The sequence below is a fragment of the Gadus macrocephalus genome, chromosome 20, assembly GCF_031168955.1.
Source record: "Gadus macrocephalus chromosome 20, ASM3116895v1".
NCBI lineage: Eukaryota > Metazoa > Chordata > Actinopteri > Gadiformes > Gadidae > Gadus > Gadus macrocephalus.
This window is the reverse complement of record NC_082401.1, coordinates 13,030,996-13,055,303: the sequence shown is the minus strand read 5'-3', so window position 1 is coordinate 13,055,303 and position 24,308 is coordinate 13,030,996. Positions and strand designations below refer to the sequence as shown.

The 24,308-nt window shown below is 47.3% G+C and overlaps 1 protein-coding gene across 8 annotated transcripts; it reads left to right on the top strand.

The window, feature by feature from the left end:
- The first annotated feature begins 2,292 nt into the window (after positions 1-2,292).
- Positions 2,293-21,950, top strand: mbnl2 (muscleblind-like splicing regulator 2). 8 transcript variants are annotated; one of them, XM_060040542.1, is made up of 10 exons: positions 2,293-2,587; positions 5,732-6,406; positions 11,672-11,836; positions 12,165-12,374; positions 15,031-15,288; positions 16,828-16,881; positions 17,265-17,415; positions 18,014-18,049; positions 19,078-19,169; positions 21,810-21,948. In XM_060040542.1, the coding sequence occupies exons 2-10, from the start codon at positions 6,233-6,235 to the stop codon at positions 21,822-21,824; spliced, it is 1,155 nt and encodes a 384-aa protein (XP_059896525.1). In that variant the 5' UTR covers positions 2,293-2,587; positions 5,732-6,232; the 3' UTR covers positions 21,825-21,948. The 8 variants fall into 8 exon arrangements, with proteins under 8 accessions (XP_059896525.1, XP_059896522.1, XP_059896523.1 ...); XM_060040539.1 differs by lacking the exon at positions 2,293-2,587 and adding an exon at positions 3,998-4,154; XM_060040543.1 differs by lacking the exon at positions 2,293-2,587 and adding an exon at positions 4,029-4,254.
- The last annotated feature ends 2,358 nt before the right edge of the window (positions 21,951-24,308 follow it).

The following is a 24,308-nucleotide window of genomic DNA, read 5'->3' as shown; positions in this document are numbered from 1 at the left end:
TGCCCATCCCTTGATAGTGCTATTGAAGCTCTCGCTAAATGTTTTCAACGTGTTCGTGTGTGATAGTGTATGACTTATGGACTCACCGCGCTTTCTGAGAGTCATCTGCAGCCACTGGAAGCACTCAGTAAATCTGCACGTAAGGGAGGGGGTTGGTGTTTGTTCAATTTAAAATAATGGTAGGCCTACTGCCGACACCCAAGTGGTGGTTAGAGAGAGCTATCGAGTCAGAGTATGCATGCTCCTCGTAATGATGATGAAACGATGATGATGGTGGGGTTGATAAGTGATCACAAGAGCTGCTGCCGAAGAGCGTGTCGTATATAACCTCAGAAATAAACTCCGCCTGAATTCAACTTCTGAACTGTTTTTATTTTACTTCTTATTATTATGATTATGGTGTATTTCTTAAACAAGCCGAAGTACAAAAAATAATCACAATAATCCGTATTGGGCCACTACAATTCTTATATGAAAATTCCTCTGTAAAATCATTTTACAAAAGACTAGGAGTTCATGGGAGTGAGTGTGTGTGTGCGTGTGTGTGTGTGTGTGTGTGTGTGTGTGTGTGTGTGTGTGTGTGTGTGTGTTGTGGTAACCCGCTCCTTGAATGAGCCGGGTTACCGGTACAAACGACGCGTTTGTGGAAGGTTAAAGCCATTCCAGGCATTTATTCACAAACACTTCAATCAACCAGGGTTCTCACGGTCTCTAGGGCCTCCGTGGGCCTCTAGGCTCTCTTGCTTCCACGAGCCCTTCCTTCCTGCACCCGACCCGTGCTGTGCTGTGCTGTGCCTCCTTTTAAAATGGCCCCCGTGCTTTCGGCCAGGTGTCCCCCAATCACCCTGATTGGGGTGCCGAAAGGGCTGCTCTCTCTCGCCGGCTGGTGGGTGGGGGTGGTACACCCCGTCCTCTACGGTACCCCGGGCCCGTCCAGGCCGGGGACCACGTGGCGGGATGCCACAGTGTGTGTGTGTTCAATGGTCATAATTTCCATGATATATGTTTTGAAAGCATACTGTTTAATGTCTGGCCTGATCGTAGGCCTATAATTGTAATAGCTGGCCATTCCTGATCCTTTGGCTCCCTCTGCTGGGATTGTTATGTAAAGACGGGTAGCTTATACTGCGCATGACAGTAGAAACCGAAGTCTGGTGGGGGTTTTGTAGTTTTTCTGTCCAGCGTGTTTGTAGGGAATATATAGGGGAATAGTGACATCTATTGGCTATAAATAAGAACTGCCCTCTTTATATTTTAATTCAAACTCACTCCAATCTTTCTACTGTTGATCTCTGTCATGGTTTGTTTAACGTCTCCTTTTGTAAAGAATACAGTTAGACACCAACGTATTGCATGGTTCAGATCCTAAATTTAACAGACGTCTGGACGTGTGTTACATTTGTTAGAGGATGACCACCAGTCCTATTATGTCTCAAATACAGCATAACATTTATAGGAACACAACCAAAGGATATTCACATTGTACTTCTATGTACTCAGTCACCTTTTTAACTATCTCCCTCTTTCAGATTCTTATTTGGTGAAATTAATCATGAATAACTGTTATCAATGAAAGTCAAATGAAAAGCACAGTTCACATTGAGTTATTTATTTTGTCATTTAACAATTAATAATGTTGTCATTTAATCAAAATTAACCTTCATCTTAATTTTGAGTTTACAATCCTGTATTCCAATTATTTTATTTTATGTTATATTTATTTGTTTTATAATTTATTTGCATGTGCCAGCATCCTCGTTTATGTGACCTTTAACCTGAGCCTTTAAAATAATAAATAAAGAAACGAATGATAAAAACATGAGCAGGATGCATGTTACAAAAACATAATCATGATAGCATTTAGTAGCCTATTTATTCCTGACTGTCTCTCAGTATAAATACCTTTATTCTTCGCCTTATTTAACACTCGATGGCTTGTTATGAACATATTGACATCTGTTAAACACACTAACGCAGGGGGGAAACCTTTCACTGCTGTTTCCCTGGTAACAAGCAAAACCTTGCCTTCCTCGAGCCTCCAGGCATTCTCTCGGAACGTACCATGTCCCGTTATAGGGGCGATACGTAGCTTCTGTTTACCGACGCGCCTTTGTCAAGCCCTGTACATTAAACTTCGACAACAATCAAGCTTAAAAATATCCGCACAACGTTTAATATTCCCATCATCGACGTCCAGCCTCATATTTCAAACGCTACACTTTAGTACATTTTATACCGTACACGCCGACACCCCTCGTCGGCTCCCACTGGCGGCCGTACAGTAAGCTGTCAGAAGCTTGTTGCTTAAATCTGTGCAGTGCCACAAAGTACGAACCGAGTTCGTCCGCCCGGGCCCCGCTTCTCCTCCGCCGTGCTAATGTTACTGCGGTCGACGTGTTGATAAAACAGTTCCCGGCTGAGATGGACCGTTGATCCGAACCCGTCCACCCACCCACTTGACGTCTCGTTTTCCCCCCAGACTCCATGGTGCTACCGGGCCGTGTGTCGGTGTCCTCCTGGCCGGTGCGTGACTGCTGTTGCCCGGGGAGCGGTTCCTCTTCTCCGCGGTCGTGGTGATGATGATGAGGTAAGCAGTTGTGCTGCCCCGGTGCTGCTAGCATGCTCTGTCCGCCACCTAGCCAGCCGAGGTTTTGTGCGGTCGGATGTGCGGATGACAGTGTATTTCCCAGCTTTTCCCAACAGCCATTAATTCTGCCCCTCACGACTGATGGCTGTCCTCCACGACATGTCACCCTGGAGCTAATACTGCTAAACGGACCTGTTCCGAGGCGAGCCCCGGACGAGCCGCTGGGGCTACATGCTATGTGGTGTCACTGTGCTGGATCATGGTCTTTGCAGAGCTAGCTTTCGCGTTTCTGGAGGTTTTTTAAAAAAGGCCTGCTGGTCCGATTTTGTGTTGTCATGGCTGTTGGGAAACGCAGCGCTGGCCTCGGCTGGAGAGAGTTAGACCTGATGTTAGACACGATGTTAGACATGATGTTAGACACGATGCATGGGCTGGTTCTGCTGCGGTCACAAGTTCGGTTTGGTCTGCACACTGGTGGTCTGATAATGTGTTATCTGTTTTAAAAAAGGCCAGGCCACATGGGGACACGGCTCAACTAAGTAAACACATATTCTGCAGCCGAACTGCTATACGACGATTATAATACATAAATAAATGTTGACAGAAAATTGACCTAGAAAAAAATCAATTACACAGATGTGTCATCCGTGCAGGAACATATGTAGGTCATGCGAGAGCGATCATGATTGGGTTGTGAAAGTGGTGCAATAGTTGTATCTAATTGTAAAAGGACTACATTCTGATTTGTACTAATACATAGACTCGGATCCAATAAGAAACATCAGCTTTAATGTTCACCATATCATTCTAATTCATCTGCCATCTGCTTCTTTCTCAAGGTCTGAGTCTAGAATATTCCACTGTTACTGATGTATGTCTGCTCTTAAGGGATGCACACTTAAACATTATTAGATCATCTGATAATCCCAACTACACCTGACATAATTCCTTCTCTCTTTAAAAGAGTGGCCAGCAAGCAGAATGTTGGATTTAATATGCAATCTCCAACGGATAACGAAAACTGAGTTAAACTGTCCGTCAGACAAGGAGACCTGGAGTCTGTTGAATTCAGATGTCAATTCGGTTAACAGCTTAATGGAAAATTGAATTCAGTTGAACCCAAAAAGTGAAAGGTAACTGATATGCCCCCTAAGTAGGTACAGATCATATTACTTACTTTCAGATTCTTGTTGGTATGTGTAGAGGCTAATTATATATTTGCTCAAACCAACACATTTGTTCAAACCGAGGTGCAATCATTAAGTATGATTGTAATGATAACGTTCCACTAAGCCTATACTCAAAAGACCTTACATGTTAAGGTTCAGTTAGGACAGGCTGCTGAAAGACTGTCAGTGTGGAATGGTCTCCCAGATTTGCAGTGTCTGCCTCTGATTCCTATTGGCCGGCTCCAGACGTGGGAGGGCCTTAAGGGAGGTGGGCAGACAGGCAGGAAGGGGTCGGCTGGAAATGTTTCTGCCTATGGTTTCTGCTAGACAGTTGAGCAGACACTACTTTTCCTTTACGGTCCGTGGAACTAAGCCGTTGTGGGGGCAGTGGGAATAAGGTAAATATGCTCTTGTTTGGATCAACGGCGTTGAGGGAAGGGACTGGGTAACTACCCACAACACGTTGGCTGAGATTCCAGAGGAACGTGCAGCATTTGAGTGGGTAGTTTCCCTTGCTCCGTTTCCTGACTTGTGCCCAAAGGAATTTGCTTTATAATGCTTTTAAATACCATGCCTTAAAAGCTGAGAGGAGGTTATGGCTCTGGACGTATGTTAAGTGGAGGGGGGAGTGGAAGCAGGGTTCGAGTTGCTGAAGGTCCTAAGTTAAAGAGTTCTCCTTTTGTATGAACGCTTTCATTTTGGAGAAGTGCACTCTTTTTTTCTTTCTGCTTGCGCTGCGACTTCCTGTGTGTTCCAATACTAAGTGTGTGTGTCCTGTTCCCAGGTCACCCGAGTCCATACTCTTAGCAGTGATTCCCTTGTTTGGTAGGCATGGGCTATATAGACTCGGTAGATACTGGTCGCTTAACCATTAAGCAGGGGGTGAGCTTGTGGAACCAACATGTGGTATTGACTTGATCTTTCTATTGCATACGTTATTCACGTGAGATAGCACACATTAGAGCCCTTTACTCTAAGTGTGTATAGGGTGGCTTCTTGTGTTGTCTGACATGTTTAAATACCAACAGGGTGGTTCTGTTTGAATATTTAATACATTCTTACTCTTAAATAATGCGTTTATACAATGTATTCTCCCGTTTTCGTGCCATGCTGAGATTCAGTCCGAATGAGAAGCATGTCACGAGTGTATTCCTCTGCCGTGGCACAGTAAAGGTGACCCAGTTAAATTGAGTCCATCAGAGATGTTCCAGAGCGAAATGTAGGCTAATCAACTACCCAATCCAACCCTGTACGGTGGCGGCGGGGCCTATGCGGCCAGTTCACAGCCATGAAGAGACTCAGATGGCCGTGTTTCTTTGACGAAAAGCAGTGAATGCGACTAGAGGCGTATTTAGATTGGCTTTTGAACGGACAACGAAGTAATTTCGTTATTTCAACCATGCACCGTTCGTAGCGTAAAGGCCATTGGGCTTATCCTGCAACCACTTCCCTTCCGAAACTCTTTACAATAAACGGATCATCTGTTGCCTGATGGGCTCTTTGATGACATTGTTCTTTGCTTCCTGTTATACCCAGACCCACTGCTCTAGCCGCTACCAGCCCCGAGCCCCTTATCTGGCCCACCGAGGAGTGTTACACGCAGGCCCGTCTAGATGTGGCTGGGGCCACATGGTAGCCAATGTGGAGCAGCCTCTGATCAGGGTGTACTGCTTTACCTGATCTCGGTGTAACCTATTAAACCGTCAAACACAGAGACGTAGAAGGAAGTTGTAGAGGGGAAGAAACGATGAGTAGCAGACCTCAGGTCAGCCTGACCTGACGGAACCCCATGGTTCTGTCCAAGTTATGTTGAAGTGTGAATCACACGAAGGAAGGCTGTGACTTTAACAATGTACTGAATATAGTACCCACTAGTTTTACATGATGCATTGTCCTTCTAGCACGTACTGTATACATTATGGAAGTAAGGTAATTATGGGGAGCTAACAATTATGTTTCTATCTTTCTTTTTCAGATCAACAGAAAGTGCCTTTGACAAGACCTCCCCTACTTGAAGCCGTACCGTGTTGAACACCTGTACCCACTTTAAGGCCTCCTGCTCCGCTGTACCTCACCTGCAAACCGTCTGATTCACTGGCCAATAGATTCACAGATTTGCGCATTAGGTTTTTCGAGGAGAGGGAGGAAACTCTTACAACGGACGGGTTTCTGCAGATGTTGCCATGAGGTCTTCTTGCCTGTCCTTTGACCAGGCGATGTAGAGGACTTCACATTTGAATGTATTGTAGAACCAGCTACCTTGGTTCTTCCTTGTATGGCTGTTAACTTTTCCACATTTTGTGTTTTTTTTTTTGCCTTGATACTCGATCGGCTTATGGACGACAACTCATTTTGTTTCAATCTATTTTCTTTTTAACAATGAGGGACATCTCCGCATAGGTAGATTGTTTTATTTCTCAGCACGTGTGACGTCAGGTTTTAACGCCTCCAAAAAGATAACCCCCGATATCTGGCCATGGCTTTGAATATGTCCTCGATAAGGGACACAAAATGGCTAACTCTGGAAGTGTGCCGGCAGTTCCAGAGAGGAACTTGTTCACGTAGTGACGAGGAATGCAAATTTGCACATCCACCAAAGAGCTGCCAAGTGGAAAATGGGAGAGTTATTGCCTGCTTTGACTCTCTGAAGGTAAGGGATCTTACTCACTATTTCTGTACTCGCATGAAATTAACAAAGCATAACACTAACCGAGCAATCATTTATCAACCCTTAGAGTTATATCATTTTAAAACTAGGCCTATGTTGTTATTATTATGGAGTGTTTTTTGGTTGGTAAAAGCCGCATTAGGGTCGAAATGCAGCACTTGCTCAGTCGAGTTACATCACATTTATTCCGTTAGTTCAACAGCTTTTTTGACAAATGGCCACAGCTGTTCCTCACTGCAGCGTCTCCCTACCTAGCATAGCAACATAGCATCACCCTCTGGCTAATTTGCATTTAGACTCGCCATCATTTAGTGTAAAACATCCTCCTGAATCAGACGCCTTGATCAAACCTCAGAACGACAGCGTCGGATCTGCTCCGGGTGTAACTAACGGATCACAGCTCAGAGGCCCTTGCAGTGGTGGTGGGGCCCTGGCTCTCCTCATGGGAGAAGTGAAAGGAGTCCGCCCAGACCGATACCTGATTATCAGACACACCATAGGTCTTGGCCAGTGTCACACGGTTGCCACCGCTTCCCCCTAACAGGGCTGTTATTGACTCACTCTTCCCCATGGGTCCACATGGGTCCACAACACACACCGCTCATGTGTTTTTCTGTACAATGTGACCAGAGTCATGCCTCCGAGTGTGTGTTCTCCTCTCAGGGGGAAGGGGTGCTCTTTTAAACAGCTGTGCTAAGCGTATTCCTCACTCGTCTATTCTGCGCTCATTTGGGTGTTAGCCCTGATTTGCTTATTGGCTTTGTCGTTTTTGCTTTTAAAATAATGCATGGTGGGCACCCACCACCACCCGTGACAAACAGGATTAAAACGCTCACAAGCATAAACCCACGCCACGGATGGTGAAATTCACACTGCATCGCCAAGAACGTTATGTCACCGTACTCGGGTAATACGAGGCCGTCGCTCAACTCATCAAGCCCGAGTATGAATTGCGGTGTTCATTCGGTAGCTTATTTGTGGAGGGAAAGGTTGAGAATAACAACAACTATATTGGGCCTGGATTCACAGGGCAGCAATGAAAGAGATTGGATGGCAAATCTGCATTTGCTGCAGTCATGTGATGCTGTCACAGCTCTCTCCCCCGATGAATAGCTTGTTGTCTGAGAGGGCATTTCGAATGTGGCTGTCCCTCTCCAGCCCCGTCAGAGCGCTGTCAGCCCGTCTCCTTCCCCCATGCGGGGCAAACGCCATCGCTAGACCTTCACCTCCCTCCCAGGGCCTTCTCATCCCCCAACAGAAAGCCTGGCCTGGGTTGCTTCAAATGTGGGTTTTAGGGAGAGGGGGAGTGCAGGGCTTCTTAGCATGCTTTGGAGGAGCAATATCCGTTACAGCTGCGTGTTTTGGATATTGCCTTGTCAAAAAACGATTTATTCCCCCTGTCTTTGTTGTTGGTGTTCCTGTCATGTTATTCTCCCCGCTCCGGGAGACTGGTACCTGCCGTACACGGCCCACAGAGGCAGTTGGAGAGACGGTAATTGCTCTGCGATAGAACCGGGATAGTGCTATAATTCTCGAGCCACTCTCTCCGCCTCGACAGACCTTGATGATCAATGCATGAGCCTCGCGTAACTACAATGATGCACACACCATCTCAGATAGGGCCCCCATATCGTCACATCTGTATGCCTAGCGCTCACTCCCACTAGAGCACACACACACACACACACACACCAAGAAACCGCAGTGTTTGTGTTTGGCTGCATACCGGGAGTCCGTTGGCTCATCCCGGGCGGCCTGTAAACAGCTAGCAGCAGTGGGTGGAGTGGCCAGCAGGCGGGGGCTTCGCTGATTCACCAATTACCGACAACATTCCTCCTCGGGCCTGATTCGGTGCACATGGTCCTGCATGGTAACTGGTATCTTGTGACCAGCACACATGATGCCCGCTGTGCCCTCTCCCTCCTTAACAACGGTGGAAATATCATTCTATTATTTTGAACCACGGAAACGCCACTGCTGTGTCACGGCTAAAGACAAATCTGCTGTGATTTTAATGGGCTGTGTAATTATGTCGTACTACTGTGATTATCTAGTGTACTTCCTACTATTATATCTTGTGAGCTCTTCTCTTTCAGCCCCTTTTATTGTGACCCACACTTTGCAGTGCTGAAGCCTAGTGACTGCTTTTCTTAGACTATCTGCATACACTGCAAGATCTCTGGCTCAGCATAGGCTCCCGAGGTGCGCACCGAACAGCTTTCCTCCACCGCTCTCCTGCTGTAGCATCCCTATGCATCCAGACATACCTGCCGGCCTGTGTGGCTAAATAAAACCTCAATAAACCGCCAATCCCAGGAGATTGGTGCGGTTCTGTTGATAGAAGATTCTCATGAATTGTAATGATTGTTGACTGTCGTTAACCCGTGTGTGTAAAACATTGTCACCATTGTTTTTAACCAGTTTTATGTTTAAACTGTCAACACCAACTATGGCTACAATGAGGGCAATAAGCTCAAAAGAATAAGGAGCAACGTTTCCACCATTACTGCTTGTGGGTTTGCTTCCATAAAGAATAAAACAAGGTTCACATTCATGAGGGAGCAGACCACCCAATCAGGAGGAGTTGCTATATTTTCAAATTTTGTTGCAATGCGCCACATGGCTTCGAGAACACGTTAATACATAATTGACTCAAACATGTTTGCAAAAGCCGACATTATTGAGAAACCAGTATAAATACACCACCCCGCCCTTTTCGTTCACCACTCCCTTTTTCTTGTCAGGCCAAAACTAGCTGGCACAAGTACGGATGGAGGATGAACAGGGCGAGTATTGAGCACTGAGCAGACCCGAAAGGCCTTGGAACTGAGGATATTTGCTGATCAATGAGAATCCCTTTAACCGGCATGCAGAAACCTCAGGACTGGGTCGTGTGCGAATGTTGGACTTTGTGCCCCAGACACCCCGCCTATACAGAAACTCAGATAAAGGATCCGGCTTCTGATTCGTCTGGACGAGCACACGCATTCATCTGGCTCGTTACTCTTGTATGTCACTGGCCAACCAACGCAGACCACTGCATTCCGGTATCGCCGAATGCTAAATCCCCCGCTGATATTTGGAAGCAGCCATTAGAATGCATTACAGAGCTATTTATAGGCCTACTTTATTTAGATGCAGCCCTGGAATCTTATTAGACTAAAGTATCTTATGGAGCCTCATGATAGCCAATAATCCATTATTCTTGTGATGTGGGATGCAATGATTGGTCGTTATGATGGCGCAGTCCTGCTGGAAGCATGTGTTGTGTACTTACAAGAGTGTCCACTGAGTTTTGTTTACATAACCAGACAAGCTTGTATATACACGCATACGTATGCATGCATAAATACAAAAAGTGGTAGTTTAGATTATACAATGCAAAGCGCTGTTGGTTCAACTGAAGGTGACCTTTACAGTGAGGTCTGGCATACTGGTAAATCAGCAATACCTTACCACAATAACCCATACATGAGAAATTGACGGACTAGTCGTATTTCTAGCCAACTAAAGACGTCTTGGCTTTCTATGCAATGCAGATAATGAGAAGAGAATAAGGGGTACACTGAGCGAATGGAAAATAAAAGGTATTATGGAAAATATGACCTCTTTCCCATACTCCTCTCGGGGCTTAGAGAGGGGTTTTATCTGAGGAGCCTAGGGTCGAATGAAATGAAATAAGGGATTTGTGTAAAAGTCTGCAAAACGCCCCAAATTATTCTTGAGTAAAGGAGTCTGAAAATGAAAAAACACTGAGCCTGGTTATGCCCCTAACGAGGTCCACAGTGATCCTGTGTTCGTGGGCGTTCTTTACATTGCATCGTTGTCTTCATCGGGAAAACCGACGAGCACATGATGAATTTGACTCTGTGAAAAAAACAAAAAACACATTTAAATCCATGCGCCTTTAGTGACATCCTTTTGTTTGTGAACAAGGCCAAACTGTGTGTGAGTAAACAGCTGCTCCAGCGTCTCTGACTGAGGCCTGACTGGAGGGCTTTGTGTCATTAAAGGAGGAATAGTGTCCTATTTATGAGGAAAAGTAAATTACCCGGCGTCGGGAGTTAAACAGAATGACATAAGTGTTCCAAAGGGAACACTTAAATTAGGGGGGACTAAATGCACACATGGGAAATGCATGATGGGTAAGCTGCCATGACAGCGGGCTACGGGTGTGTGTGTGTGTGTGGAAACGGGCGTGTGTCACTTATTAGATATTACCATCGGACATAGTGATGAGAATGTAAAAGAGATAAGAGTATTAGGTGGCCTGTCTCTATTACTGCTCTGCGTTAGATGTGGGAGTGTGTGTGTGTGTGTGTGAATGAGGGCTGGTTTAAGCAGCCTCCCCTGGTTTAAGACCGAGTCTGACTCGGTCTTAAACCAGCCACCATCCACACACATTCTTACACGTCTGAAATAGAGATCCGTATCAGAGCTGGAGTTATTCTGTAGGTTTCCCAGACCCTGCAGTGCAGTGTTACTGTGTCTCCATACTTGCAGCTCACGCAGGCAAAATGAAGAACCGTCTTAGTATGTCATATAATGTCACACAAGCTCTGGCAGGAAGTAGATTGACAGGCATCCCCAGGAGGGTGGGGGTATTATTAGTTAGAAATGAGTTCTGGCCTGACCGTATCAAAGGATTTGCTTATTTGCATATTAAGGACAGAGGGGGCTTATGTATGATTAGTCTTGTTCGCTCGCTTGATGGACAGGAGTGACAACAATCGGCTTATTGCCAAGTGTGATGAGGGGATAAATAGCTTGTTAATATCCAGGCTAGCAGGGCATCGGAGATGTCTTAATATCTGTTGGAGCAACAGTAACCACCTGGTGGTGAGAAGTTACAAATATGGAGCGGGAAAACTGTTAACCCAAAACGATGATGACATGTTTCAGCTTGAACTCAATTAGTAATAAACTGCACCCTGTCCTCTCTCTCTTTGTTTGAGAGAGGCAGAGAGAGAGAGAACTAACGACCTATAGCAAGCATGTGTCTTCCCATGCTTCACAACTTAACAAGCTAGCCATAGGCAATATATAATATTCTGAGGTATTTGTCAAAGTGCTATTCATTCCTAAAGAATGTATAAATCACTAGCAATACTAAATCGATATTTATTCAGTGGCACTGGCAACATAAGCACACTACTCCTGCTGATGACCAAATGCTAGCGGTCCTTCCATGTATTCATCTCCTATCATCTCCACGCCCCCCCCCCCCCCCCCCCTGTTGTCTCCTAGGGTCGCTGCTTAAGAGAAAACTGCAAGTATCTCCATCCGCCATCGCACTTAAAAACACAGCTGGAGATCAACGGACGCAACAACCTGATCCAGCAGAAGACTGCGGCCGCCATGTTGGCCCAGCAGATGCAGTTCATGATCCCAGGAACCAGCATGCAGGCCATGGTAAGGGCAGGTCCCCGCCCGCCACACAATAGACACACAGGCGGACAGGTGGAGGCGGTAACGCCCCCTGCCACGCACGTTGATCTCAGCCGACTGTGGGCGAGGTGACTCCCACTGCGGGGGAGGGCTTTGACCTCCTGACCCTGGTTGCCCCACCTATCACAAAAAATATGAATCCCTTGTTGTTTTTTTTAACATTTTATTGAACCTTTTATGGATTCAGGTGAGTCCCGTTGAGGTTGTGCACCTCTTCAACAGGAGAGCCCTTATTGGACCGAGGTGACAGCAGTAAACCCGACAGCCGCTGACACTCTGCTCCCCTCCACAGCCCACGTTCTCCATGGCCCAGGGGCTGGGCCCGAGCCCCGGCCTGAGCTACAGCCCCTACCTGACGCCCATGAGCCACGGCATGGGCCTGATGTCCACCGAGATGCTCCCCAGCAACCAGATGCTGGTGTCGGGCAGCCCCACGGTCGCGGTCCAGAGCCAGAACGCCTCGAACTCCCCCTCACAGAAGCAGCGCTCGGACAAGTTAGAGGTACAGTCCGGCCCCGGGGAGGAGGATGAAGTCATCTCGATTTCTATTTCATTGTCTCGATTCTGCAGCTTCCACTGTGGAATTTCGGTTGTATCTAGATGAAAAGGACGTATCCGTTAACAACCGTCAACCACACACACAGAAGCTGTGTTCGAAATCGTTCCCCATCACGGATATAGTGCACTATGTAGGGTGCTCGCCATTTTGTAGTGGTGTTCGAATTCTCAGTGGTTAATTTCATGCACTATATAGTGGACTTAAAATACCCCAAATTTGAGTGTACATACGATGTTCCCTACATGTTACACCCATGTACCACAATGCAATGCGGTCATGTTTTTCCGGAGGAGAAGAAGAAGATGAATAACCGCGAAAACAAATACATTTAATGATGGAGTCTCCGGCTTTCGTTGAGAAATGTCAGCAATTTAATTTCGATTTTAACATAGACAAATTTAACATTCAAAATGAATTAAAAAAAAATGTATCAAGGAAATGTAACATTCAATATCAATACAACCTCCAGCTTTCCTCGTGAGTGCCCGGTTTGTTTACATGATGTGGGCGCATCTGTCTGCGTCACACAAATACCCGGCGCATTCACTGACGCAAATGACGTTTAGAAATGTTCAGCGTAGTGTCCGAATTCTCGTTTATATAGGGAATTGTGAGTGAGTGAGTAGGGACCGATTTCGAAACACAGCTAGAGTGTGTGTGGTTGACGGCTGGTTGAAGCAGCCTCACCTGGCCCGAGCCAGGCTGATTAGACTCTGGGGCTGGGTGAGGCTGCACACCTGTGGTGCGTCTGCTAATCAAGGAACACAGGCTGAACGTGGGCTGTCTCCCAAACGACTGCTGCAGTGTCCTACTGCGTTCAAGACAACTCGGAACTCGGAAATTCGGGTTGTCATTTCAGTGCTCTAACTTGTCCAACTTGACGTCAGTAATAACAGCCAACCTTAAGACTTCATCGTTAACGGGAAAGTCATTATTATAAGTGTTTGACGTTTTGACACATGATGCAATAAGTGTTTATCATTAAAACTTCGCTCTGGATATAGCGAAAGCTATCATCAACATCTATTTTTACGGATTAAATTAGCTTGCCAGTTGGTCTCCTATGATATTCATTTGCCTCCAAAAAAATCATAGATTTTTTGTAATTGACATTGACAAAGAACCACAATATGGCGAACTTCCTTTGGCAGAACACAGCCTCCAAAGTACACAAAGACAAGCAAGTCAGAAGGCAGCGGCCCTCCATTTGGGACCCCGCTCAGGGCTGCGGTTGAACGGTCTTTTAGCTGAGAAAGGTTCCTAACCGGGGGAAATGACCCGCAAGTGGCAGCCGAGATAGGAGCTGTTTCAATTCCCTAAAAGCTAAGGAAAGGTGCTTCAGTGCTTCCTTTCTTATCTCCTTTAGCGTAGGGTACACTGGACAATCCTCTATGAAAGGAGAGAGTGCCGTGCTACCATTCCTTGCGCAGTAACGATTAAAGCGATTCGGCACCATTTGGCCGTTCACGACAACGAATGATCAACCTGACCGACAATTATTTTCATACAATCATACTAATTAGGGCTCTTGTCGATACCTGAATGGACAGGAGGGTGAGGGTGTGATGCCATTAATAATGTAGCAACCATTTGGTTTCACTTTTGTGACTGGTTCCTTTTTTTATTTCGATTCTAACCTTGGTAAGGAGTTTGAAACGACGCAGTAAGAACGCACAGAGTATCTAAGTGACAGAGTATCTAAGAGCCCTTTTTGGTCACATTTTCATTTGCGTCACCACAGCAGACCCACGTCCACATCCAGCGGTGCATCATGACGTAGCCTAGTTTGGGGGCACTCGGATGATCATGTCTCTTCCGAAGCCCTTATGAATCGTCCTTCACGTCTTTCCTTGACCTAGTGACGTCATCCATCGAGGTCAAGGAAGAGCGGTTGGGAAAGGACATAAGGCGTACTTCCTTAGACTATCAGACCTTGGCCCAGCCATCAGCGCACGCACTAGAAGAGCTCTGACATGCAAGCATGTAATGCCGGCGCTGCCATATTGTTATCTAGCTATCAACTGGTGTACAACATCTGCATCAGAGGAGCCCAGCAAATCACCGGAGGTGGTGTGTGGCTTACTGCTCTCTGAGAACGGGCGGCGCCGTAGCTACCATGGGGTACCAGTTTGAAGTGCTCCGGATAATACCACAACGGATAATGCTAATTTCTACCAAATGCATGGTCTAGGAGTCGTAAAATCGTGAGAAAATTATGCACAGCGCGGCGATTCAGGTGGATCGTATACGACGCCCTCTTGCTTTATATCGGTTGACGACCGGTGTTTCTTAGGCTAGCCACGTGACTGACTCGACAACGCTTCCGTGAGAGACTCTTCCAGTCTAGATTGTGTGTAGTGTACACTGGTGTCTACATCTCTGGCACAAACAGCTGCCGCTTGTTTGGACAAAGGAAACATCGCCCTTAGCTTCTCGATCCCTCAAGCGTTTTCAGATCCCCTTTTTGAAGAGCGACCCTAAACAAGGCGTGTAAACAAGGACCGTTTTCTACTGACTCCCCGTACACGGTGCTGCAGCCCCTCCAAACCCCCGTGACCTTGTGTGACCTCTGCCCCCCCCCCCCCCGCTCGCTCCCCAGGTGTGCCGAGAGTTCCAGCGGGGGAACTGTGCGCGGGGCGAGACGGACTGCCGCTTCGCCCACCCGGGCGACAGCCCCATGATCGACACCAGCGACAACACGGTCACCGTGTGCATGGACTACATCAAGAGCCGATGCTCCCGGGAGAAGTGCAAGTATTTCCACCCTCCTGCACACTTACAGGCCAAAATCAAGTCTGGCCAGCAGCAGGTCAACCAGGCGGCCGTGGTGGCGCAGGCAGCGGCCGTGGCGGCCATGGTAAGACGGACACACTCACCTGTACCTGTACCTGCACTCAGACCAGACTGTAGACCTGTCCTAGTCGGAGCTTTGGCAGTAAATGTCTCCCTGGTGCTTGCTGACGGACCACGGTGTCGTGTCCATCCCCTGACGTCCCCATAGAATGTGGAGCACTGCTGTAGTGTCTATCGCTATTAACACGGCTTGGTAACGTACCTTTGACCTGTAACCCTCGACTAATTACCCCTTAGCTCGGTCGCCTGTCGTGACCTATAATAACATAGAGTATAATAACATAGAGTATACATCATCACTGATATTAAAGGCCTCTGCGCTGCCAGGGCGATTTACGTACGATTCTTAGATTACTACTGTGATCATAAGGGCTGGGGTTGCTGGTCCAATACCCGGTAGTTAATTAACCAGCCTGGGCCTGTAGTTAACTGAAAAATAGCTGAAAGCAGGTTCATGCCCGCGTTGAACCAGACTGAACCAGCTGGCCGTTTCTCCCTATTCAACAGGTACGGGTAAGGGTAATCATTTAGTGCTCGTTTAAAATGTCCCAAACTTAATTATGCCACAGGCCCCGTTTATCATGATACATTTACCTTTTCCCATTGCACCCATGCTCTCTGAAAGCTATCCTCTAGCTAGCTTGTTATCCATCGGCAACAAGCTGTTTTCACCCAGAAGCCGTAACTTTCATAGACGCCTCGCATGTCCATGGACTGCATTAATAGCCACCATTTTACGTCGTTGTTATATCCCACAACTCCATTCGTACCCTTGGCTTTGTTTTAATCCCTCATTTACATTGTCTCACCCTTTTTATTTATTGTTTTGCATGATCCCCAGCCTATAATAACAGGTTTTCGCTTCTCTGTCTAATAATAATATAATAACCCATAATAATACCAATATTACACACCATAGTGGTAGGGTATGGACAAATTGGCCACTGTAACAGAGCTCCACATTCCGTGCTTTGGGATCAGGGATGAGTACACCACCCTGGTCGGTTAGCCTGTTCATCAGATAGCTCCCTCATTAAAACCAAGCTGTTTATGTCGAATAACATGCTTACCTTACAATATTTACCACTGTGTTACAATACATTTTGACAATGCATATATATCACTGATGTTATACCTGTCTTAGCATTGCTGTAGAAGAGCTAGTTATTTTTTTATTATGATTAACAACAACTGATCAACTAATGTTAATGCCATCAATGATAGCACCGATCAGACTGCCTTTAACATAGCCTACCCTCTGTAGCCCTAGCATTGTTCTAGCGATGAGTAGCCAGCCCAGACTGTTCCTAGATCAGCCGTTAGACTGTAGTGAGCGCCGTGAGTCGGCCACGTTACTGTGCATGCATATTTACGTGGTACACCACAATCAGATTTGTTTTGTTTTGTTTTTTTTCCTTCTCACCTATCCTCCACAATGCAATGCTGTCCCCCATGATGCACCTCTGCTTGCTGTTACCTGTATGTTAATACGCTTGACTCCCATTGGCCCACTGCCATCATGTGCTCGCTGCCTGCTATTAAGACTCAGTCGACTGCCAAAGCAATGAAGCGACCCCTCGAGGCTACGTTAGACCTGGTACTTTGACCTTTTGCTTTGCATGGAGCTACGATTATACTGTGATAACGTATGATTTGGTTACGTTGGGTGAACCCCCTTCCTAGAACTCATCTATTTGTGTATTTGTGCATAATATCATAATCACCTTTAGGCCTATTATTTACTGCCTATGATATGATTTGATTACCTTTAAATGTACTTGGTTAAAGTGTTGTAATTGTTGTTTTTGTTACTCCTTGTAGTACGGTCACCCATTGCTATCCTTAGCCTATAGTCGTACTGTTCTCTTATCCCACGGGGACCCGTGTGTAGTGTGTAAACGATAGCGTGCATGCAGCTCTGATACTGACGCAGACCCGCCCACAGCACCCCACTGAGTGCCGCTGTGTGTCTCTCACCAGGCCTTCCCCCACAGCATGCTGCACACCCTACCAAAGAGACAAGCTCTGGAGAAGAGCAACGGGGCCAGCCACCTCCTCAACCCCAGCTTCTTGCACTATCAGCAGGCCCTGGCCAACGCGCACCTCCAACAGCCCACCTACTTCCCCACAGGTGAGGCCAGCCCGCGCCCGCTACGGAGCTCTCTGTAGGCCTGCCTGTCACGGTGTAGCCCGTGAATAATAAGGGCTTGTTGTTGAGTGCTAACCCATGATAGGTAGCAGGATTTCCCCGGCAATAACTCTTGGCTTATCAGGATGTCGGCGGCCCTTTTTATAAAAGGGGGCATGTGTTTCCAATCCTCGATCTCGACTCTTTACCTCGTAGGAAGACGTGAGCCGTGAAATCCACACGTAAAGCCCACTCTGTCAACACAGAATTCCTGCTGCTTCGAGTCCTCAACAACACTAGATACACTGGCCCTGTCGCTGACCCCTCACCCATGCGCACTCGTAGGGGCTGCAGCCAGTGATTCTGCAGCGCTGTATCCCAGCATGCCAGTTCCTTTTTTGTATTGACATAATGCACCCCTCGCCCCCTCTTCAATTACACCGTGGCGCTTCAGTACACTGTGCACTATTGCGCAGTCGGCGTTTTGATTTTAACCGGAGAAACTTGAGCCACTCTCACTCTGTATGCCAGTGTTGTGTGTTCACCATGCTTGATGGATGCGTCCGGACCTAACCTGTGTTCTCATCACGCCATCTCACAGGGTCTGTGTTTTGCATGGCTCCTGCTACCAGTGTTGGTAGGTCCCCTGCACTTTTTGTCTCCTCTCTGTTCTAACATGTCTGGAAGTGAGTGTTAGAGTTGCATGCTTGTATTCTCTCCTTCTGCTGTGTCAAAATGTCAATGTTTTGTTGTTTTGCCTTTTGAGCCTATTAGTGATTTACACAAGGGGTGTGCTTCAATGGGGAATAGGGAATGACTGAGAGAGGTGTACATTTAATATGACAACACGATGCATGTATATGTCGTAGAAATAGTTTGAACCCCTTTTATTCTGAAGCAGTAACTATGATCACATGTTAAACTGTTTCCATATGTCTCCCCTCTGTAACCTCTTAAAAAAATAACAAATTAAGATTAAGATATTCTGAATGTGATGATCATTCCAATCTGGAGGAATAGATTCAGTTCTCAAAAAAAAAAGTGACGACACCAAATAACATAAAAAAATATGAACATCCATGACCTTATAGCTCCAGTATAAGCTCCATATGTAGCCCGTGTGAGCTGTGGAGTTGAGCTGTTAGCTATCCTCTGTGGTGTGCCGTCATCTCTATAGGCTACTCGTCTACGCCTCCACGCCTTTATGCCCTGTGGCTTTGCTGCGTGTGTGCCGGTGTGTGTGCGTGTGCCAATGTGTGTATGTGTGTGTCCAGTCCATGTGTGTGTCTGCGCCTGTGTATGTGAGCGTGTTTGTGTGTGTGTGTGTGTGTGTGTGCGCCCGTGTGTGTGTACATATGTGTATCTGCACCTGTGTGCGTGTGCGTGCGCCCCTATGTGTTTGAATGTGTGTGTGTGTGTGTGTGTGTGTGTGTGCGTGTGCGTGCGCCCCTATGTGTTTGAATGTGTGTGTGTGTGTGTGTGTGTGTGTGCGCGTGTGTGTGATCGCATGCCACCTGCTGGTTCCGACCGGAAGCGACCGGTCCGCCGCTAATAGCGCCGCTCTTGTGTTTCGTAAGCGTGGGACGTTGAGAGCGCCGTCCCTATGGTTACCGTAACGCTGCCCCTCCCTCTCCATTGCTTCCATGGTGCCCCCTCCCCTGACAGTCCCCATGATGTACAGTGCTGCTCCCGCTACTGTCTCTGCAGCCAACGCCCCCACCTCCAGCCCCTACGCAGCGGCAGCAGCGGCCAATCAGGTTTGCTCTTTTTTTTTTTTTTTTTTTTTAAAGCTTCCTCTCCATGAATCCTTGGACTCTAAATAAGTGCTCTTCATTAAGTCAGGGAGGGGGGGGGGGGGGGGGGGGGGTACCTACTTCAGGCCTCCTCCTCCTCCTCCTCCTCTTCCTCCTCCTCCTCCATTCTAATTAGAATTTAGTATTTTAGTGTGGTTGTTTTGTGGCCGGCAGCAAGCACTTATTTACAGATCCATCATCTGCATAGAGTCGTTGTGTTTTGCGATCCTTTTTTTGTTTTGTTTTGTTTTGTTTTGGTGCATGGTTTCTGCTTTTTCTTTGTTCATACGTTAGTGTTCTTCGTTCAACATGGAGTCAGAACTCTGCTTTGGTTAGGAGAGGGAAGTGTGCGTCTGTCAGTAGGGTTAGGTGTATGTTGGCCCATGGATCTCTGACACCTTATATTTATGTGACATTTATGTTTGGGTTTTTCTTCCATACCACATATGACTATATCTTATTGTTTGCCACCATGTGTTTATTGTTTATAATGTTGTGTTTTGATCATTGAACGTATTGATTTATGAATGCACTGGCTGTTCGGCTGCACCTCGCTAACCGCTAGATCACCACGGTAACGAGGGATCGTCCAAGAAACGGGCAACAACATAGATTACCAACAATAATATAAACTTAAAATAAAAAATTGGGTCATTTAATGAAATTAAATTTTAAATGATAAAAATGGAGCAGAGGCGACAGCTCAGGGAGAATAGCTTGTAATAAACTCACAAAACAACGCAACACACAACACGACACAACACAACACAACACACAACATGACACAACAGCCGGCCGCACTCCAGACCCCGTCGCTCAGCCGGCTCCCGGCCTACAACTCCCACAATGCCCCTGGTTGGCTGCCCCTCCCCCCTCATGCCACAGGCGTGGGCGGGAGAACCGGGCGTGGCTCCAAACGACAACAATGTGAGGCGATGCGCGCCGTATCCACAACACAAAACAACACCCAGGAGGGTTCCCATGGCGATGCGTCGCCGCGGCACCGGGCAGAGCCCACAGAGGCAGCTGTAGTGTGGGAGCGCACTCCGCACACACTCCCGCATTCAGACGCACAACAGACACACACAACAACAAATCAGGGCCTGTAGCCGGGCAGCAGTTGAGGAGTTTAGACACACACACACACACACACACACACACACACACGCACAGTAGTGACCACGCTGTGACCCGGCTGTCAGCGGGGACAGACTCGGGCCGCTCCAATCCCCGGTCAGGCTCAGTGTGAGTCCGCCGGGCCAGACGGGCTGAGCAGCAGAACCAGACAGGGGTACAGACTGGTCCAGAACCAGACAGTGGTCCAGACTGGTCCAGAACCAGACAGTGGTCCAGACTGGTCCAGAACCAGACAGCGATCCAGACTGGTCCAGAACCAGACAGCGATCCAGACTGGTCCAGAACCAGACAGCGGTCCAGGCTGGTCCAGAACCAGACAGCGGTTCAGAACCAGCCTGTGACCACGGGTCACAGGCTGGTCAGCAGCAGATCTGGGACCCGCGGTCAGACAGATCTGGGACCAGTAGTCAGACAGATCTGGGACCAGTGGTCAGACAGATCTGGGACCAGTAGTCAGACAGATCTGGGACCAGCGGTCAGACAGATCTGGGACCAGCAGTCAGACAGATCTGGGACCAGCGGTCAGACAGATCTGGGACCAGCGGTCAGACAGATCTGGGACCAGTAGTCAGACAGATAGTAGACAATAAAAAAACACTCATAACAACAAACGTCGCGAAGGAAAACTGCTTTTTCTGTAGGTTGAGATTAGCCTCTACCTGCTCTGACCCTAACCCCTATAGAACACAACAACAATAACAACAAAGGGGTCTTGACCCCTGACCCTAACCCCTATAGAACACAACAACAATAACAACAAAGAGGTCTTGACCCCTGACCATAACCCCTATAGAACACAACAACAATAACAACAAAGAGGTCTTGACCCCTGACCATAACCCCTATAGAACACAACAACAATAACAACAAAGGGGTCTTGACCCCTGACCCTAACCCCTATAGAACACAACAACAATAACAACAAAGAGGTCTTGACCCCTGACCATAACCCCTATAGAACACAACAACAATAACAACAAAGAGGTCTTGACCCCTGACCATAACCCCTGTAGAACACAACAACAATAACAACAAAGAGGTCTTGACCCCTGACCATAACTCCTATAGAACACAACAACAATAACGACAAAGATGCCGTCAACCTAATAGCAGAGAGACTAACTGTGATTCTTTTATCAGTGGTGTTTGATAGAAGCCTCTTCTGTGTGACGTTATGTAAAGTGCGCACTGCCCACTCCACCAATCCTTCAAAATGACCCGATTTACCAATGAAAATAGCATTCCATTTGTAAAGATCATTAGTTATCAATTAATCTGTAAAGAAAACAGCCCTCCTGGGTACAGCCTCTCGTGACAGAAAATAGAAACCGGACACGATGCCGTTAACAGCGTTACTCTGACGACCTGGTGACCTCTTCATGTGTGACATCATGATCATATCGGCATGGTAACCTGAACGCCTGTGTGCTCGGCCCCATCGAGTGACGTGTGTTTACCCTCCAACAGATCATCCTCAAGTAACGCGTTGGGGGCGGAGCGAGTGCCAAGCAGCCCTGGAGCCCCTCTGTAAATACCACGAGCACCCCGCCCCCTCACCGCAGACCGCACGCTGACACCTGGTCACCACGACGACCGCCCCGCAGGCTGCACGCTGACACCTGGTAACCATGACGACCGCCCCGACGACTGCCACGATGACAACACGCTGAGACCTGGTTACCATGACGACCACCCCGACGACCGCACGCTGATCCCTGGTCACCACGTCGACCGCCCCGACGACCACCCCGACGACCGCCCCCCCGACGACCGCCCCTGACGACCGCCCCTGACGACCGCCCCTGACGACCGCCCCTGACGACCGCCCCTGACGACCACCCGGTGCGTCCTCACCTGTACGAGGAACAGCTAAACCCCCGCGGTACCGCCCCGGTGTCCGGGTGGTGTGTCACGTACCCGTACTAACGGAATCCATATTGATATTTCTCTTGTTTTTTTAATATCTTTTAGTGTCAAATGCAAAAAAAACTAAAAAGGTGTCTCATGCTTACAACTGTTTCTTTCTGACAGACTGTCCACTAGGATGTTTGGGTTTGGTGCACACGAAAAAAAAAAAAAGGGTGACATTTTTAGAGAAAAGTTGAAACATAATTCTGATTGTTATCCCCAGAGTGTAAAGCCTACATGCTCTTGAACATTTTCCTCATGGCTTTTTATCCCCATGAATACCCCCTGAGGCAGGCCCATGTTCTGTTCTTCTTCTGACGCGCTGCTCGCACAACAACAGCATCAGTGCTCCACCTGCTGGCGTGCCTTGGCCTTGCATACGTGTCTGTTCAGAGGCGACTAGATAGACCTGTTGAACTATTTAATCCGCTTCCCAGCAATAAGACATGGCAGTTAAGTTAAGAGTCAATTCAAAACATATACTAAGCAACATGTGTGGCAATAGCCCTAGATTGTGTCGCCGCATAGACTGATAGACGGACCGTTTCCCGACGTACGCGTGTGGTCGGAAAACCCTTAATGTAATCACAAGTGGTATTGAGATTTAGTTAAAGTAGACCTACGTTCATGTTTGGCTGGCTGGTGTGCTTTTACTCGCTACGTAACTGAGTTGATTGTTCCTTTAGTTTTTCCTTTGAATGTTAGAAGTGCCTAAAGAAACGTGTATGTATAAACGAAGAAGAGTTTAGAAAACGACGAGAACATCACTAACAGTGCTATTCCTTTAATCACACTTACAGCTGAGGCACAACCAGAACGACATTAATGTAAGGCTTACTCTGTGTGTTAGGACGCTCTGTTAAGCCGCTTCGATTTTGTGGTTTTTACTGTATTGCGATAATTTAGTTGCTACTATCAAGTCTCAGATTTATATAATGCACACACATGCATACACACCGTTTATTTGTTAAATAGAAGTATAGAAAATTGGCCATCCTTCTCACATTATGCAATTTAAGGTTCCCAGATGTCAAGTGTATATGGGAGGGGTTGACCTCGCTAATCATGGTCTGGTTGATAAGAGTTTAAACGAACACAACGAAACACGCTTTATTACTCTTTAGTATGTATCCATTTTATGGTTTTATTTTCTCGTGTTTGTGTTTTACCTTTGCTATTTATTTCCTCCACGATGTATTTGCCTGGTGACCTGAAATTTGTTCCATTTAAAAAAAGAAACATCCCAAGAGGTTGTGTGCTAGGACTGAGAGTAGACCCTTAAAGAGCCAGTGAACCCAGAACCCAAAGCTGTGTGGAGCTCTGTCTGGGCCGCTGGTTACCGCGCCCGTCCAGAGAAAGTTAAACTTCCCGGACACACACAGAAACGCCACGGTCTGTGTGGATGGTGAGGCTCCGTGTGAGCAGCGATGTTTTCAGTGTCTGCGTCCGAGTGAGGGTTAGGCTTCCCAGGAGGTAGAGCAGTTGTCTTGTAACCGAAAGGTTGCTAGTTCGATCCCCAGCTCCTCCTAGCTGAGTGTTGATGTGTCCTTGAGCAAGACACTTAACCCTAACTGCTCCTGACGAGCTGGCTGTCGCCTTGCATGGTTGACTCTGCCATCGGTGTGTCAATGTGTGTATCAACCGATGTAAGTCGCTTTGGATGGAGTCTCCAACAGCATTTTGCTTTGGATAGAGTCTCCAGCATTTTGCGTCTGCTAAATGCCCTAATTGTAATTCCCAGACACTTGTGGTGTACCGCTACGGTCGTGTGGCGGATTGAATATACAACATCGCTAATTCTAAAGTTAAGTATAAAAAAGTTGGCGTGGGGTCGTAACCATGGGGATAACACGCCGCCCCCTCCCCCCCTCTTTCCTAAAACTCTCAGCCCAAAATTAATTTGGTAAAACCTGCCTAGTGTTGGGATCCCATTCCGAGGCGGTGGCCTCACTGGCTCTCTGAACACACCGTCCTAAACGGATTGGGTTCTCGAGGGCACCTGGACGGCTCTCCGACGGCAGTGCTCTCCCTTCCCACCTGTTTTTATTTTGTCACTTC